Consider the following 18,151-nt stretch of genomic DNA (forward strand, 5'->3'; position numbering starts at 1 on the left):
TTCGTCGACTAATCGGTCGAAAGGAGCCGTAGTCGACTGCCAACCTCTTAGTCGAATACAAAAAAAGAAAAATAATAATAAAAAATGTATTTATTTTTTTTCATTTTTTTTATCATTCTTTCCAAAAGAAAAGAGGCCTAGAAGCGTGGCTAACGCTAATGGCACGCATGCAGGAGGCTAACTGCCTAAGAAAACAGGCACAGAGGCACTGAAAGAGGATTTCACCCATCTAACACTAGACTATAGACAAATATCAAGATGTATCCATCAGTGGACCAATTGCATGCTTTTGCAGAGGACAAGAAGCCTTCAGTCGACTCCTTCAGACATTAAGCACCCCCACGGCCCAAATGGAATGATAAAAAAAAATATATATATTATACTTTTTTTTTGTCGACCAATAGTCGACTAACGGCAAATTTTGGCCAATAATAGTTGACTATCCAAATCCTTAGTCGGGGACAGCCCTACACTGTTTACTTGTACTCTTATTATTATATTCACAGTCAATTATATTATTATAATTTTTTATCTTTACTATAATTTCATTGCCTATATTTATGTCTTTCTACTATTACCCTGCCCATACCTGAACCCCCCCATGCTGCTATGAAGCCGGAATTTCCCCAAGGTGAAATATCACAATATATTTTCTTATCTTATCTAAACAAACTTAAAACGGCGATATCAGTTCATTCAATTTATTTCAAATCATTGTTAAAGCAGACAGAAATTAATGTTGCACACATTTCAACAAAGAGATACAAATACACTCATCATCGTACAAACAGGCAGGTTTAGTGCAAACAGCATCTCTTTTTGTATTTGAGGTGAAACACAGAACCACAAAAACCAATGCAACCCAAATGTCTGAACCACAGGTGAAGCACGGGCGAAATGGGAGGGGGCAACAACGTACACCGCAAACAAAGCCATCTGATAGGTCAAATAGATCAACCTAGCCGCCTGATAGGTCAAATAGATCAACCTAGCCCTCCCCTTACAGCACTTCTCAAGTGCACTTTAACTATTAGCTCCATTCAATCTTTACATTATCTTTAAAGGGGAACCACCCAGATTAAGAATCTAAATATGCCATTTCTATGGTCTAGATAAGTACAGTTAATATTTGTGAACATGAGCATGTGATGTTGTCAGGTATGAGGTCTGGAGCTGCTCCGTAATTCATTTCCAATTAATAGGAAAGTGATTTTGTGGACTCACAGAATGTTTGTTTGATATAGCGATACGACATTTTGATATGATGCTATATGACATTTTTACTGTAAACTATAAATTTGTTCAACTTTGTTGAAATTTCTACTTTGTATTTCCACTGTATTGTCTGCTTTATGTTTCATTAAATAACCACTGCTGCAATGTTTGACCTTGGAAAAAGAGATTTTGAATCTCAATGGGACTTTCCTGGTCAAATAAAGGCAAAATAAATAAAGGCAGCAATATAGGTGTTCAGGCATCCACCAAGTATTACTTACTTTTCTCCCTCTCGCGCGGATGAAAGTTGGTGTGTGTGTGTTTCCAGCAGTTAACATCATTGGGCGAACAAGAAACCGACATTTCAGCCTGTTGTAATGACCCTGCATGTGTTACAAACCTATCATTCATTCATGGTTTTGTTTCAGGGACACCTGTAGTAAGGGGGGGGGGGGGGAGAAACAGCAGTGCAGAATGCGTGGTTGTTAAGTTGCTCAGTCCGCTTGTCATCATGCTGCAATGTTTTATTTATCATCTGAATTTGGCAATATGGAGCTTAATCTTCAACGTTAAAGATGAAAGTAAGCCACTACAGATATTGAGCAACATTTTTGTAAAATGTGCAACCCTATAGTTCCACTTACAGTAGTGTCGTATAGTCCCTCTGAGAAATGATTCGTCGTATGGCTCCACGTATACAGTACAGAACCGTGACGTCAGTACCGCGAAGTCGTGGGACGAATACATGTGCCGTTACACCCCTTCTATATATAGAGCAGTTTTGAAACATAAACTGTACCTGTATACTCTGAATATTCCCCCGGGTGCTGTCTGTGGCACCTTTCAGTCAGTGTCTTTCCTAATTCACACTCTTCACTGTTCACTAGTATTTAGTAGTAGACCATAGGAATAACATGCCCAAGTGAAAGAAAAAGTATACTTCAGTATATTTTGTTTACATTAGTATACTTTTCATGTAGAGTACAGTATACTATACTAATGTGTTAAATTGAAACCACTTACAGTATGTTTGTACTTAAGATGATTTTAAGTGTATTTAGATTTCACCTACAGCATATTAATGACTATCATACTAAACATGTGCTTTTGTACATGAAATCACACTGCGCCGGGTATACTCTCAGAAAAGTACATTATGGATAGAAATATACCAATTCTTGACTTGGGTGTAGTCTCTGCATTCTAAAATCGGGTGGTCCTTTAATGTCAAGATTCAGACTAAGACAACAGGGTTGGTGTTTATTTTTGTTACATTAAAGCTCGTATGACAGTCATGCCAACGCACATGACCTTTCTGGTACATTGTAAGTAATCACATTGATGCATGCTTGTTGATGTCTAAAGCCTACATTTTGGTGGACAACAGTGACAACCTTGTAGCATACATTATTATTATTATTATTATTATTATTATTATTATTATTATTATTATTTGAGGGGCTTTAGACACTTTGCTCCTTTAGAGGTTTGACAACATAAATACAATAAAAAAGCGTACTTAATTGAACACTTAATCATTATTACCTTGTTTCTTTGTCCCAATGAACATCATTAAGCTAGGAAAATAGACATCTGTATTTTTGCTTCTTCCGTATTCTTCTATTATTGTGCAAATGCTGCAAGATCTAAGAAGGAACAGCGCTAGAATATTGCATAATAATGTTCAGTTGTTCCCCATTTACAGAATTCAATATCAGACATTTGTAACAGTAAGTTACAACGTTTTATCACCACTTGTAATGTACATGTCCATGCAATCATCTGACCACAGACTCTACTTAGTCCCCCAACAAATAAATATCTGTTAATAAATAAATAAATAAATAAATAAATAATAACGGTATAAAGAGATAAAAGAATCATTCATTATGAATTAACATAACTTGGGTAAACAATCGGCCAAAGTTTAGGGTCAGATCAGGCCAGGGGGGTTACTTTGTGCCATTTGACTGGTTAGTAGTCAGTTCAGGGATGAGATGCCTGATTGGTTAGAGTCCCGATATACTGAGCATGTGATCGCTTAGGCCTGCTGCGGATTGGATGGAAGATCGGTCCGTAAGTGCTCGTATTGGTGCGGGAGGAAAGGAGGAAGCCTTAAGATGGCCGCGATTTCCGCCTCTCTCCTCCCGCCTGGGGTGGAGGGTGGTGAGCTTCGGGGCCGCTATATATGAAGATGAACGGGAGAGAGAGGGTGAGAGAGGGGGAGAGAGGGTGAGAGAGTGCACCTGGGCCTGCGACGCTCCTCACCCTCTCTTCTCTCTCTCTCTCCCCCGCCCAGCCCTCCGCTCCCTGGGGTAAGCCTGGGGGAGAGTCTTGGTCTCCATGTATTCTCTGGGTGGAGATAGTTATATAGATATTTATACCAACACCCATCTCCACTGCTTTCTCTGCACCCCCACCCACCCACCCATCCATCCATCGATCCATCCATCCAGCTGGGTGGCCTGCCTTGCAGCTGTCCCCTGCCCCCTCTCCCTCCCTCCACCCCCCCCAGGCAGCTGCTTCTCAGGCCCCCAGCATCTTCTTCACCAGGTAGCCAGGCATGCTGTAGAGGAAGAGGCCAAGCATGATCAGCAGCAGCATGGCCACCACGATCTTGATGATGAGCCACTTGTAGCGGTTGCAAATCAGGTAGCGGATGGCCTTCAGCGGGCTCAGGAACCACAGGAAGGTGGTGTCGGGACGGCTGGAGGGCGGGTGAAGATGGTGGTGGTCGGAGGAGGGTTAGGGTTTAGAGCGGGCGATGAGGAGGGATGGGAAAGAAAGAAGGATAGGGATGGGGTGTAAGAGAGAGTTAGAGAGCCAGCGTTAGTGTTTTTTTTTTACTATCTTTTTTCCCCCTCCTCTTCTTCTGATTTTTCTCCCATCCCACTGTTAGTCGTTATGCCAATTCCCAACTCCCTTCCTGGTTGTTGCGCACCCCCCCTACTGTTGGTCCGGGAGGCCGGAGACTATCACATGCTATCCTCCGACACATGTGCAGCCAGCCGGCAGCCAGCCTGGCAGCTCAAATTCTCACTGGGAGAGTGTAACGTGTGGAAGGTCACACTACCTTTCTCCAGATCCTTCCTTCGCTGAGCAGGCGCCCCGACCGAACTGTAGGAGTATTTTTCTGTTTACAACGCCCAGGACCCACCCATCAGCTTTCCCACCCTCTAATACTGCCAATTGTATTAGTACGGACGACCAGCCACACTGAAAACAATGTGGAGAGCTGGGATCGAACACGCGAACCCAGCGTCTCCAGCATTGGTGGTGAGTGCCATGCCCACTGCACCACCTGGCCTCCCCAGCGTTAGTGGTTAGTAAGCCGTGATGCATGCCTGAGTATTTCTGATGATTGTTTTTTCCTGAAGCTATTATGCACCAGGTTGCACTCACTCACAACCCACCTCTCAAACAACATCACTGTTTCACAGCACAGAGAATAATGGACAGAGATGCCACCTTTGCACAGTTAACACACGGATAAATGGTATGATGACTGACCGCGGTCTCTCAACACGACGAGATTCGTCCATATTATTATTGTAATGTGCAATGGTGGACATGTGGGATTGGCAACAGACACTGGGCACTAAGGGGTTAAGACAAGATAGATACACAGGGTAACGAAAGAGACATACCACTGAAAAGACAGGGGGGAGGAGAGAGAGAGAGAGAGAGAGAGAGAGAGAGAGAGAGAGAGAGAGAGAGAGAGAGAGAGAGAGAGAGAGAGAGAGAGAGAGAGAGAGAGAGAGAGAGAGAGAGAGAGAGAGGAACAAGAAGATATTTCAGGGAGAGGTGCAGACAAGGGTTTGACACAGGAGGAGGGACTGGATCAGGAGGACAGAGAGAGAGAGAGAGAGAGAGAGAGAGAGAGAGAGAGAGAGAGAGAGAGAGAGAGAGAGAGAGAGAGAGAGAGAGAGAGAAGCTAAATAAAGATTGAGATACCAAGAAGATACCAATGACAGAAGAGGAAATACTGGATCAGGAGGACAGAGAGAGAGAGAGAGATAGTTAAAGAGAGAGATAGTTAAAGAGAGAGAGAGAGAGAGAGAGAGAGAGAGAGAGAGAGAGAGAGAGAGAGAGAGAGAGAGAGAGAGAGAGAGAGAGAGAGAGGGGGGTGGCGTTGGCTACCAGCAGGCTCCGCTCAGACCCCCAGGATCTTCTTGACCAGGTAGCCTGGGATGGAGTAGAGGAACAGCCCCAGCAGGAGCAGCAGCAGCAGCAGGGCCAGCACCTTGAGGATCAGCCAGCGGTAGTTGTGCCAGATGAAGTAACGCATGGACTTCAGAGGACCCAGAAACCACATGAGACTGGTGTCTGGACGACTTCAGAGGGAGACCGTGAGGACAGGGACAAGGTGGGGGGGGGGGGGGTGGAATGGAGATGTAGGGGCGAAAACAGCGAAGGAGGGGTCACACGTATAGAGGAGGAGAGGAGAGGAAGGAGAGGAGAGGAAGGAAGGAAACAGAGGGAGGCAGGTGAAGAAATGGTAGGAGGAGAAACGCGCGTGTGTGAGAAAGTGCACGGTGGAATTTTTACAGCGCAGGAAGCAGCACACAGCAGTGTGTTGTTTCTTTGTCTCTGTGTATGTGTGTGTGTGTGTGTGTGTGTGTGTGTGTGTGTGTGTGTGTGTGTGTGTGTGTGTGTGTGTGTGTGTGTGTGTGTGTGTGTGTGTGTGTGTGTGTGTGTTAGGTCTTACTTCGGTTTCTCCAGAGGTTCAGGGTCGTTGCGTCCCAGTCCTACAGGACTCTTCTCCGCCTCCTCTGCTGTCAACAGATGAAGCTCCGCCTCCACTTTACCCTGCGATCACAACAAACGTTTAACCTCACGTTGTCCTTTTACCATGTTATGTGTTTTCTGCCCTGATCAGGCGCTCCTAGTGTGATGTGTCGTGTCTAGCTGTAGTGCCCTGTCGTGGTTTTGTAGTCCTTATCGTTTTCCCCTCCAGCTGTGCCCATTTGTAATGAACCCAGGTGTGTCTTGTCTCGTCGTTCCCTCGTGTATAAGTATTCGGCCTTCCCCTTTGTCTGATGCTGATCCTGTCTGTGTGCAGTATGTGTTCTTGTCTGTCGTTACTTTAGATTTCCTTTGTTCAAAACCATGGTAATTATTAATTAAATATTCTTTGTTGATTACTTTGGCTACCGTCTCCTTATTATGTTACGTTGACCCAACATCGAGCCTGCTAATTGTCAATGCTAACGTAATATACCCTTAGTATTTCCTGTGTGTGTATGTGCGTGTGTGTGTGTGTGTGTGTGTGTGTGTGTGTGTGTGTGTGTGTGTGTGTGTGTGTGTGTGTGTGTGTGTGTGTGTGTGTGTGTGTGTGTGTGTGTGTGTGTGTGGTAAGAAGTGGTAGGAGGGCCCATGGTGAGCTGATCAGACACTGTCAACAGAAAAGGTACAGTATATAATTGAGAGTGCAACCACACTGAGCCATGTCAAACCCCGCCCTCCTTTGTTGATCCTCCAATCACATCTGTTCCGAGGGAAGCAACAGCTGTGATTGGAGGGTCAAGAAAAAAGAGGGCGGACCTTGAGACAGGTAAATTCAGATGACAGATTTCTCGGACCGTGGTGTAAAACAATTTTTTTTTGATTTCAGTTTCAGAGAAAACTATATAATAATAATAATAATAATAATAATAATAATAATAATAATAATAATAATAATAATAATAATAATAATAATAATAATAATAATAATAATAATAATAATAATAATAATAATAATAAATAATAATAATAATAATACACGTGTCTTACCGTGAGCTCCATCTCGTCGTTCTCGTCGCGGGCCACAAAAGGCCACCAGCCCTTGACCCTCTTCTGTTTGAAGATGGAGATGGAGGGCAGCTCGTGCTCGTTACGGATCATCTTGATGGAACACTGCTTGGCTGTTTTGGCTCCGCGAGGGAAGCGGTTCAGATCCAGCTCGATGGCACCTGGGAGGAGGAAGAGGAGGAGAGGACGTACCAGTAGAGTCTCTTTCAGTATCTCAGAGATAAGAAACACAACCTTTTCGTCAAATACAATGAATGCACAGGATTCTTTTCTCATTGATAACGACGCAGACAGAGACATATTAACAACATTTTAGAGATCAGTTCCAGCACAACAGTAACTCACACAGCCTGGACCTACTATACAACAACATAAGCTCACATACAGTGCAATAGACATGAGCAGACTGTAGTCTACATATCACTCTCTCCATACATTTACATTTACATTTAGTCATTTAGCTGACGCTTTTATCCAAAGCGACTTACAAGTTCTGTACGACAAGACAGCAAGAAGGGTACAACTCTATCAGCTGAGTAACAATGTTCATCAAAGTGCTGCGTGTTACAGTGTTTAGTATTATGCACATCCAAATTTAGTAAAAAAAATAAATAATAATAATCGAACCCTAACTAACCTTACTGTCATGCACTTGTCCTAATAAACTAACCTACACTGTAGCACTCAACACTTTGATGAACATTGTTACTCAGCTGATAGAGTTGTGCCCTTCCTGATGACCTGTCGTACAGAACTTGTAAGTCGCTTTGGATAAAAGCGTCAGCTAAATGACTAAATGTAAATGTAAAATGTAAATGTATTACTACTACTACTACTACTACTACTACTACTACTACTACTACTACTACTAATACTACTACTACTACTACTACTACTACTACTGCTACTACTACTACTACTACTACTACTACTACTACTACTACTACTACTACTGCTACTACTACTACTACTACTACTACTACTACTACTACTGCTACTACTACTACTACTACTACTACTACTACTACTACTACTACTACTACTACTACTACTACTACTACTACTACTACTACTGCTGCTACTACTACTACTACTACTACTACTACTACTACTACTACTACTACTACTACTACTACTACTACTACTACTACTACTACTACTACTACTACTACTACTACTACTACTACTACTACCACTTTCACTACTACCACCACTACTACTTCTAGTACTGCTAACAATACAACCAGCAGAAGAGTGAGGTCCTCTTACCCAGGAAATCGTCGGCGGAGAAGTGATCTGCATCCCAGACCTGCATGGTGAGGCGGGCCGGGATCTTGTACTCCGTCTCATCCCAGGAGAACATGGACTCCTTCTTGGAGATGACGATCTTCTCCTCGGCCATCAGGTAGTCGAAGGGGTAGACGAAGCGCCAGTTGAAGTTTCCTTCGCCGGTTAGGGAGTGGTAGTGGACATCCGTGTCCTGCTTGTCTTCTTGCTGTCCCTTCAGCCACCTGAGGAAGGGGTGGGGTGGGGGGGCGGGGGGGTTCAGAGGTCATCGTAGGGTCACCTAGATCAAACATGACCAAACTGAGGGGTCATGGTGTGTGTGTGTGTAGTCATAGATTGTGTTGTTAGTGGGGATATATAACTACACAAAAGCTAGTGTGTGGATGGCAGCAAGTGTAGGACAGTGGATGTGGGTTGTGCCAGTTTTGTGATGATCTTAAATGTTAGCACGCTACATTTGTGTACTGTGTTAATACCTCAAAATCAAAACACGTCATGCAACTCCCCAATCACAAATCAGAATAATGTTCTCATAGGTGGTACTGTGGAACATGTTGAGTGATACAATCTTGCATTGTAACATCAAATTTGATCTGATTTGGTGTTTGGAGGATTGCATTTTTTTGTAAATGCCATGCACACACAACGCGTACAAAAAAAGGTCATTAGTGAATCGTTAGTGATCGGTTTCAAAATGTGATTGAATAATTCCATAGTTGTAGTTGTATTAGGGCGTATATTAGGGGGGGTTGGCAAGCGAAAGATCAAAGTCTACGAGGTTAGTCTACGGTGGCTGAAGCTCTTTCATCAACAGACGAGTTAGACTGTCTTTCTTTAGTCAGGAGGAGTGAGAGGAGCTGCAATCTCAGTTGTCAAAACGTAGCACTGGATACATGCGACAGTGACATGAATCAATTAGATACGAGCTAATTAGCTAAAACCATTAAATAGAATATATATTTATAGAATATGTTTTTAGATAGTGTAAGATAGTTGATTTGCTAACTGAGATGCATTGACTGAGAGCAGTGAGTTAGGACTTGGCTTGAGGCTGAAGTGAGAAAGCTGAGGGAAGCTCTACCTTGGCTACGGAGACCATGATGTCACTAGGACATCATGCGTGCGCTCATGTGATCTACTGTAATTGCTGACACAGAACCTGAACGGTTAGAAAGGACCTTCCCCGGTGCATCATAAACCTCTCATATGTGTCATGTTCAGTGGTGGAAAGTATTTTACTCATGTACTGTACTCAAAGTACAATTTCGAGCTACGCAAGTGTTTTCATTTTTACAGAACTTTATACTTTTACTCCACTACATTTCAAAGGGCATATTGTACTTTTTACTCCACTACATTTATCTGAACCCATCAGTTACTCGTTACTTGGAAGAAAAGGATTTTGCATAGAAAACATGTCAAAAATGTATAAAGATTATATACTTTCACAATTTGAAGCCTGTCAATTTCAAGAGGACGTGATTAGAGCGGCATAACTGGACCACATACCAATTTAACATAACCTTTAGAGATCAATGGATCAAGGGTTGAATGCTCCAAAACACAAATGTCATGTAGAATGCATACTTTTACTTTAGATACTTAAGTACATTCAATAGCAAATACTTCTATACTTTTACTTAAGTAGAATTTGAATGGAGGACTTTTACTTATACCAGAGTACTCATTTATCTGGTCATGTTTCTGCACAAATAAGGGAGCCGGTTACTTCTGTCTCTCACGCCATGGGAAAATGAATGGGTTATTGAACTAGCTTTGTCTGTGGTTCACATGGGCTCTTTACCTTGAACGAGCTCCTCTAATATCGATTTCTGTCTCTGATAAGGCAGGGGATTTGGGATTTTGAAGCGGCAATATAAAAAAGAAAATAATTAATCGCTAGCCAAAACTAGCAGTGCGTTCTCATAGTGAGGGCGCAACAAAATTGTAAAATCCGCTCCTTTAGGGTTAGCAAAAATAAAAATAGCCCAGTTAGCAAAACGTACACAGTAAATTTCGTTAAAAGTTTTACTCAGTTTGAGTAAAATTTACTCTATGAAATTTACTGTGTATAATCCCGTTGCCAACCAATCAACACGCCAACTTTTTGAGCTGAATGAACATTTAAGAATGTGGATTTAAAGGGGAGAGGCCTTTCTATTCATTCAAATTCTATGACCTGACAGTGTCACTGCTGTTATCACAACAATGGTACAATCCTGAAACACACCTTTTATATCTCTTGCAGCGACCATGAATTTGGATAAATATAGATAATAGATGTGTGATTCAGGTCGTGTTATACCTATCCAACCCCCTTTAGGATTAGCATTGTCCACAAGGAGCTGTTTGTGGATTGGACCCTGGTTGTTACAGCAAAGCCCTCAGGTGATGTGAAGAGGACGGTATAGTAGCTAAAGGGGTAAAGGTGGCTCGGGGCAAAGAGAGGCAGGAAAGTCTGCGCTACAGCAAAACAAACAACTGTATTAACTTTGCTAAACGTCTGAATGGGAATCAAATATTCAAAGGATTACAACAGGGCTGCAAAATGACAATTTTGACAGAAAGAACATTTCTGTTGCACTGGCATGCAACATGCAAGAGCTTGTTGTTTATTTAGAATCGTTTAACCCTTTCACTACCACACTACCAAATGGTTAACCCTTTCACTGAGACAATACAGAAGGTTAACCCTTTCACTACCACACTACATACAGAAGGTTAACCTTTCACTACCACACTACAGACGGTTAACCGTCTGTAGTGTGGTAGTGAAAGGGTTAACCGTCTGTAGTGTAGTAGTGAAAGGGTTAACCTTCTGTAGTGTGGTAGTGAAAGGGTTAAAGACCCTGTCTCCGGGTAATGTGCAATAGAAATGGCAACAGAGGACCAAACCACTAACCAATGCAAAAAATATACCCATCTATAAAGGCCCATCCCAAATCCATGAGGAAACTGTAATGAATCTGAATTCAAGTTTAGATGTGACTGTGCAGTTATGGGCTGTTATGTAGCAACAATTATCCTCTGTAAATGGTTTATGTGGTATGGTCCTGACTGGCCACTTATGTTGGCGGGGAGTGAAAATACCGTTGCTGACATGCTGACAGGGTTTGTAAATAAGGGTAGCTTGCGTGCGTGATTGTGTAGTTTAGGCAGGAGGGGGGAAGAGGATAGAGGATAGGGATGGGCATTTTAAAGAAAAATCCAGATCGATTGATCGCATGCTATACTCGAGTGATCGTGTATTACTCGAAAAGAAAAAAAATATATATATTTGTATTTTTTATTTTTTATTTAAAATTTTAATTTTTTTTTACTTATTTTTGTTCATTCACGTATATATGTTTAAGGAAGCCAACAAACAGTTATAATCTTACACATACATGTGAACAAATATGTTAAAATCTTATTAAAAATAAAAAATAAAATCATAAACGTTATTAATAATTTCGATTTAGTTTTTCTCATTCGATTTTTCTCATAGCTACGAGTAATCGATTAATCGATTACTCACGCCCATCCCTAATAGAGGATAAAGGATGGGAGTAGAGAGAAGGAGCGAGACTGGGAGGAGGAGGAGGGGGGGTTGTACGAGCCATGCGATGGAATATCGTGTGTTTTACCCCCTGACATATATGTCAGACATCTTCTCTCCTGTCATGAAAGCATCGTCCTCTAGAATTACGTCATCAGTGTTCCAAATAATAACACGTAGCTCAAAGCTATCGACAACAGCCGAGCATTGACCGGAGGAGAGAAGAGAGGACGACAGACACAGAGACAGACAGACAGAAGACACGCCACACAAAAAGAAAAAACAAGAACACAAACACAAACACAAACGACAGGGGGGGAAAGAAAAACGGAAAGAAAAACAAAACAAAAACAATGATTAACGGCAAAAGAAACACGCAGCACGCCAACTTCTCACACCCAACGGGACGAGGACTGAGTCTCCACGTCCTCCCCTCGGTACCTACCCCCTGACAAATATGTCACTGGACTTTTCCCCAGTGAAGTAATCATCGTCCTCCAGTATTACTTCGTCTGTATTCCAAATTATCACCCTGAGCTCATATCTGGACGAGGGGGGGGGGGAAGATACACACACACACACACACATTGTGTTTGGTACTGAGTAGAGGGCTAGATTTTAGAGATGACTAAACTAGACATGTAACTATAGGTACTGAATAGAGGGCTATAGAGGTAACTAAACTAGACATGTAACTATAGGTACTGAATAGAGGGCTATAGAGGTAACTAAACTAGAAATGGAACTATAGGTACTGAATAGAGGGCTATAGAGGTAACTAAACTAGACATGTAACTATAGGTACTGAATAGAGGGCTATAGAGGTAACTAAACTAGACATGTAACTATAGGTACTGAATAGAGGGCTATAGAGGTAACTAAACTAGACATGTAACTATAGGTACTGAATAGAGGGATATAGAGGTAACTAAACTAGACATGTAACTATAGGTACTGAATAGAGGGATATAGAGGTAACTAAACTAGACATGTAACTATAGGTACTGAATAGAGGGATATAGAGGTAACTAAACTAGACATGTAACTATAGGTACTGAATAGAGGGCTATAGGGGTAACTAAACTAGACATGTAACTATAGGTACTGAATAGAGGGCTATAGAGGTAACTAAACTAGACATGTAACTATAGGTACTGAATAGAGGGCTATAGAGGTAACTAAACTAGAAATGTAACTATAGGTACTGAATAGAGGGATATAGAGGTAACTAAACTAGACATGTAACTATAAGTACTGAATAGACGGCTATAGAGGTAACTAAACTAGAAATGTAACTATAGGTAACTACTAGGAACTGTTGTACACACTCACCGTTATTTAACCTGGTGGGCAAAACTACAAATTCAGTTGTACTATACACAAAGCTATATGCACAGTGTAATACACACAACAACAGCATACTTTTTTAAATTTGGCTAGGTTCAAAGGAAGGCTCACACTGCAAAATAGCATGCAATACACATCTGATTTCAGAAGTCTGAAAAGTAAATATAGACCAATGTATTATTATTATTATTATTATTATTATTATTATTACGTCTTAGATGAACATGTGTTAGTACTAGGCCTAGCCTACTACGGATTGAAAATAGCAGCACTTCATGGATGTTTCCAAAGTGTGGATTTCAGGATTCACTTTGTCAAAATGATGTGATTCATCCAAAGGTGCTTATCATGTAGTGCCCCTTCATCAACACTGTCCTATTAAATAATACAATTTTATAAATATTTACATCATTACATCATATTTACATCATCACACAATGCAAAAGGGTTTTATCATTAAAACAGCATCAACCTGACAGCATACATCACAAAACACCAGTGACACATTAAAGGACCACACCAGTCTTTAAAAAATAAAATTGTTATTCTATTTATTTTTGGGCTTTTCTGTATTTTTCACCCATCCCAATTTAGTCTTTATGCCAATTCCCTTCCTGGTTGTTGCGCGCATTGCCCCACTGTCAGCCTGGGGAGGGTGTAGAACTACCACATGCCTCCTCCGATACATGTGGAGTCGCCAGCCGCTTCTTTTCACCTGACAGCGAGGAGCCTCACTGGGGGAACGCAAGGTTCATGCTATTTCCCCCAGATCCCTTCCCTGCTGAACAGGCGCCCCGACCGACCAGTAGGAGTCGCAGTTTACAACGACCAGGACACGTGCCCCACCGGCTTCCCACTCGCTAACACTGCCAAGCGGTACCCCCGACTGACCAAGCCGGGGGTACCGCTGACAGCTGGACTCGATCACAGACACCAGTCCTTTTTGACATCAAGCTGCCTTTCTTTTTTTTCTCCATAATCTTTTACCGTTACTGAAAAATGTGGTAGTCGATTCACCACTGCCATTGGCTTCCAGTGTATCTGAAAATGTTTACACCACATAAACCGAAGTCATCACATTTGACAAAAGCGCCATGCTGACATCTTAATTCCTCTTCTTCCTTTTAAGACACTGTATTAACGGCACAATAAATGATAATTATCAGGAAAATAAATGCACTTCAAATGTTAGCATGGCATTTGAATCAGTGTTTATGTGGTGTTTAAGACACATTTTCAGATAAAGAAAGTAGGCATATGGCAGTGGTGAATCCGCAGAAAACCTTTTATTTAAAAATGTATAACTAATAAATCATCCAGTGATGGTAAAAGAGTATGAATAAAGAAGGGATGACTTGGAGTCTACATGTCAAAAAGACTGGTACTACGGTCCTTTAAGGTAAAGATATGAACGGCTGGTATGGTCCTTTAAGGTAAAGATATGAACGGCTTATAGTAATTTAAGTTAAGTCTGGTATTCTAACATTCTAACACCGATAGTTAGTTAAATTAGATGCATGTGTTTTCACTGCCTTTCTTTAAGACTTTATTTGTGACTAAAGAAAGTCTTATTCGCCCTGAGGAGCTTGGTGTTCGCTCTCTTTAAGAACCCCTAGTCAGTGCCCACCTCTTGGGTTTCCGTGGCGATATGTCGAGGGCAGGTCCAGGAGCTGGCATGTCCATAGGGAACATGTCCACCCACATCTCAATACGCCCCTGTGGCAGACCAGAGGACAGCAGCACAAACATTATTTATGTGTTTAGTGTGTACGTGTGTGTGTGTGTGTGTGTGTGTATATGTGTGTGTGTGTGTATGAGGGGCCGATTAGGGCATATATAAAATAAAAAAAAGTTAATATGAAAAAAAATTAAAAAAAAAATTAGCACACATTTGCATATTTTTCAGTAGCATACGTGACAGATCTCAGTAGTATACGTACGAACTTTTCAGTAGCATACGTGACAGCTTTTCAATAGCATACGTGACAGATCTCAGTAGTACGCGAATGCTTTTCAGTAGCATGTGAGATACATTTCAATATGTATATGTGACAGTGACGGTATATGGCCTAATCGGCCCCTCATATGTGTGTGCGTGTGCGTGTGTGTGTGTGTGCGTGTGCATGTGCGTGTGCGTGTGTGTGTGTGTGTGTGGTAAGAAGTGGTAGGAGGGCCGATGGTGAGCTGATCAGACACTGTCAACAGAAAAGGTACAGTATATAATTGAGAGTGCAACCACACTGAGCCATGTCAAACCCCGCCCTCCTTTGTTGATCCTCCAATCACATCTGTTCCGAGGGAAGCAACAGTTGTGATTGGAGGGTCAAGAGAAAAGAGAGCGGACCTTAAGACAGGTCAATTCAGATGACAGATTTCTCACAGCGTGGTGTAAAACAATCTTTTGATTTCAGTTTCAGAGAAAACTATATAATAATAATAATAATAATAATAATAATAATAATAATAATAATAATAATAATAATAATAATAATAATAATAATAATAATAATAATAACTTTATTTATATAGCACCTTTCATACATGGATTGCAGCTCAAAGTGCTTCACAGCTAATAGCATGAAATTAACATAGGCACAAAATCTGCATACAGTTGACAGAATAAAAGCAATGCATAAAGTACAGACATAAGAATAGGTATGAAAAGACAATAAAAAGTAGTGCAATGTAGAACGTGCAGACATAAGAATAGGCATACAATAAGTACAATAAGTACAGTGTTGCTTGATTAGCATGTGCGAATTTCTATTTGTATTTTCACTAGTCGAGCAGGTGGTAATAAAGCGAACACTGGATTAGGACTCGCGCCCCTAGTGTGTGTGAATCCCACCTGTTCGATGCCAGGTTTTTCCGAGTGCAGCAGAGGTCTGGTCTCCACGTGTTCAGGGATGAGCTTGCAGCCGACCCTGGGAATCTCTTCCCAGTGCTTCAACACCGTCAGGGCCAGGTGCTCCTCCGTCTGCTTCCTCAGACCTGTGGGGCACGGAGGGAGAGAAACGAGAGCGAATAAAAACAAAAGATGAAGTGAAAATAACATGAGACATGCTGTCCCTAACTCCTCCACACATGCAGGGCGTGTTTTACGGGCGTGTAACAAGCGCACATTTGCAATACAGTATAGCTGCTTCAAGATTCAAGATTCAAGATTCAAGAGTTTTATTTGTCACACAATAATACACGAGTAGTGAAATGAAGGTGGCCGTGACTGCCTCGATTGTGCGAAAATACAAATAATAAAATAGAATAGATAATAAAATAGAATAGACATGATAACTGCACTGGTTAAAGTCATCAACGACCTCCTCATCTCCGCCGATTCTGGTGCCCTCAACATCCTGATCATACTCGATCAGCCTTTGACACAATGTGTCACTCCATCCTCCTCCAAAGGCTGCACCAACTGGGTGTTGAGGGCACAGCACTTGACTGGTTTTCCTCCTATCTCACTAACAGACATCAATTCATCTCCCTCTCCGGCCACACTTCTTCCCCCTCCCCAGTCACACAGGGGGTCCCCCAAGGCTCAGTCCTCGGCCCCCTGCTCTTCATCTGCTACATTCTCCCCCTTGGTCACATCATCCGTAAATACAACCTCAACTTCCACTGTTACGCTGATGACACCCAAATATACATCAGTACACAATCCCCCCACAGCCCTCCCCTCAGTCACATTGAGTCCTGCATCTCCGAACTTCAAACCTGTATGACACATAACCTTCTCAAACTAAACAACGATAAGACGGAACTCTTCATCATCGGCACAAAAACCACCCTCAGCAGATCCCGGACCCATCACACTTACCATCAATCACCCTCGGTGTCATCCTCGACCCCACCCTCTCATTTGACCCTCATGTCCACTCCATTGTTTCATCTCAACCCTAACCCTAACCCTAACTCTAACCCTAACCCCCTAACCCTAACCCTAATAAAAAAAATTTAAAATCCTGAAAATGAATAAATATTCGATATGTATGGTGAGGACTGAAGTTAATAATGATATTCATGAAAAGAAATTTAAACAATACATGAAAAGGATATGTTTTTTACTGAGATTGCAGTTTTCGGCAAAGGGCTAAAGGTGTGATTTTTTTAAAGGTTGACTTGAGGGTTAAATATCTACGAGTACTTTTCATTTGAGTGAGCGATGGGAAATCCTTACCGTTCTCATCTTCGATGTCTACGGGTGCGAGGAACACTCTGTTGGCCACCTTGACTCTGCCCCCGGGCCCGTATTGAGGAGGCTCCAGCTTGCCCTCCTTGCACAGCCTAGACAAGATCTGGGTGGGTTTCTGCGGGTCTCGCCATATATTGTATCCATGGCTAATGTCAAACAAACAACATAATGGTTATGGAGACTATAGCAGTACTCAGCTGTTTTATTTTCTCGTGTTATTCCAAGAACAAAATCGTGTTTAAAAGATAAATAAATGAGTACAAGTACACTGTCTACAACTGCCCTACACTGTAATCATAGTAATCATAATAATTTTAACTACTCACCTCATACTATAGTCTACCCATATACTCTGTATGATAGCATGTACAATGTATATACCGCATATATATATTTATATTTACCACATATATATATTTATATTTACCACATATAATATTATTGTACATGCTATCATACAGTTATATGGGTTATATGCAGGTGTAGAAGTATATATATATATATATATATATCCATATCTGTCTGCATATAATCCTTCTATATACCTACTTCTACACCTGCATATAACCCATATAACTGTATGATAGCATGTACAATAATATTATTATTATTTGTCTGTACGTACCTGCACATAATCCTTTTACATATCTGTAGATACTATATCTATATCTGTACATATCCCTTACCTATACTCTTACTAGTTACGCTGCTGGCCAGTATGACTACTACCATAATTGTCTTTATACCTGTATCACAGTACATATTAATATTACAAG

The 18,151-nt window shown here is 41.5% G+C and overlaps 1 protein-coding gene across 1 annotated transcript in view; it reads right to left on the minus strand.

The window, feature by feature from the left end:
- Window positions 1-18,151, minus strand: part of otofa (otoferlin a) — a gene marked incomplete at its 5' end in the record, with an annotated part of 319,129 nt that overhangs the window by 1,932 nt on the left and 299,046 nt on the right. The window contains 8 exons of the mRNA XM_084314280.1: window positions 5,924-6,024; window positions 6,991-7,169; window positions 8,278-8,519; window positions 11,922-12,020; window positions 12,279-12,377; window positions 14,808-14,896; window positions 16,029-16,171; window positions 17,361-17,521. Coding sequence (XP_084170406.1) covers window positions 5,924-6,024; window positions 6,991-7,169; window positions 8,278-8,519; window positions 11,922-12,020; window positions 12,279-12,377; window positions 14,808-14,896; window positions 16,029-16,171; window positions 17,361-17,521 — 1,113 coding nt within the window. The remainder of the gene's footprint in view (window positions 1-5,923; window positions 6,025-6,990; window positions 7,170-8,277; window positions 8,520-11,921; window positions 12,021-12,278; window positions 12,378-14,807; window positions 14,897-16,028; window positions 16,172-17,360; window positions 17,522-18,151) is intronic.

This window comes from Notolepis coatsorum (assembly GCF_963971535.1).
Source record: "Notolepis coatsorum genome assembly, chromosome: 5".
Taxonomy (NCBI): Eukaryota; Metazoa; Chordata; class Actinopteri; order Aulopiformes; family Paralepididae; genus Notolepis; species Notolepis coatsorum.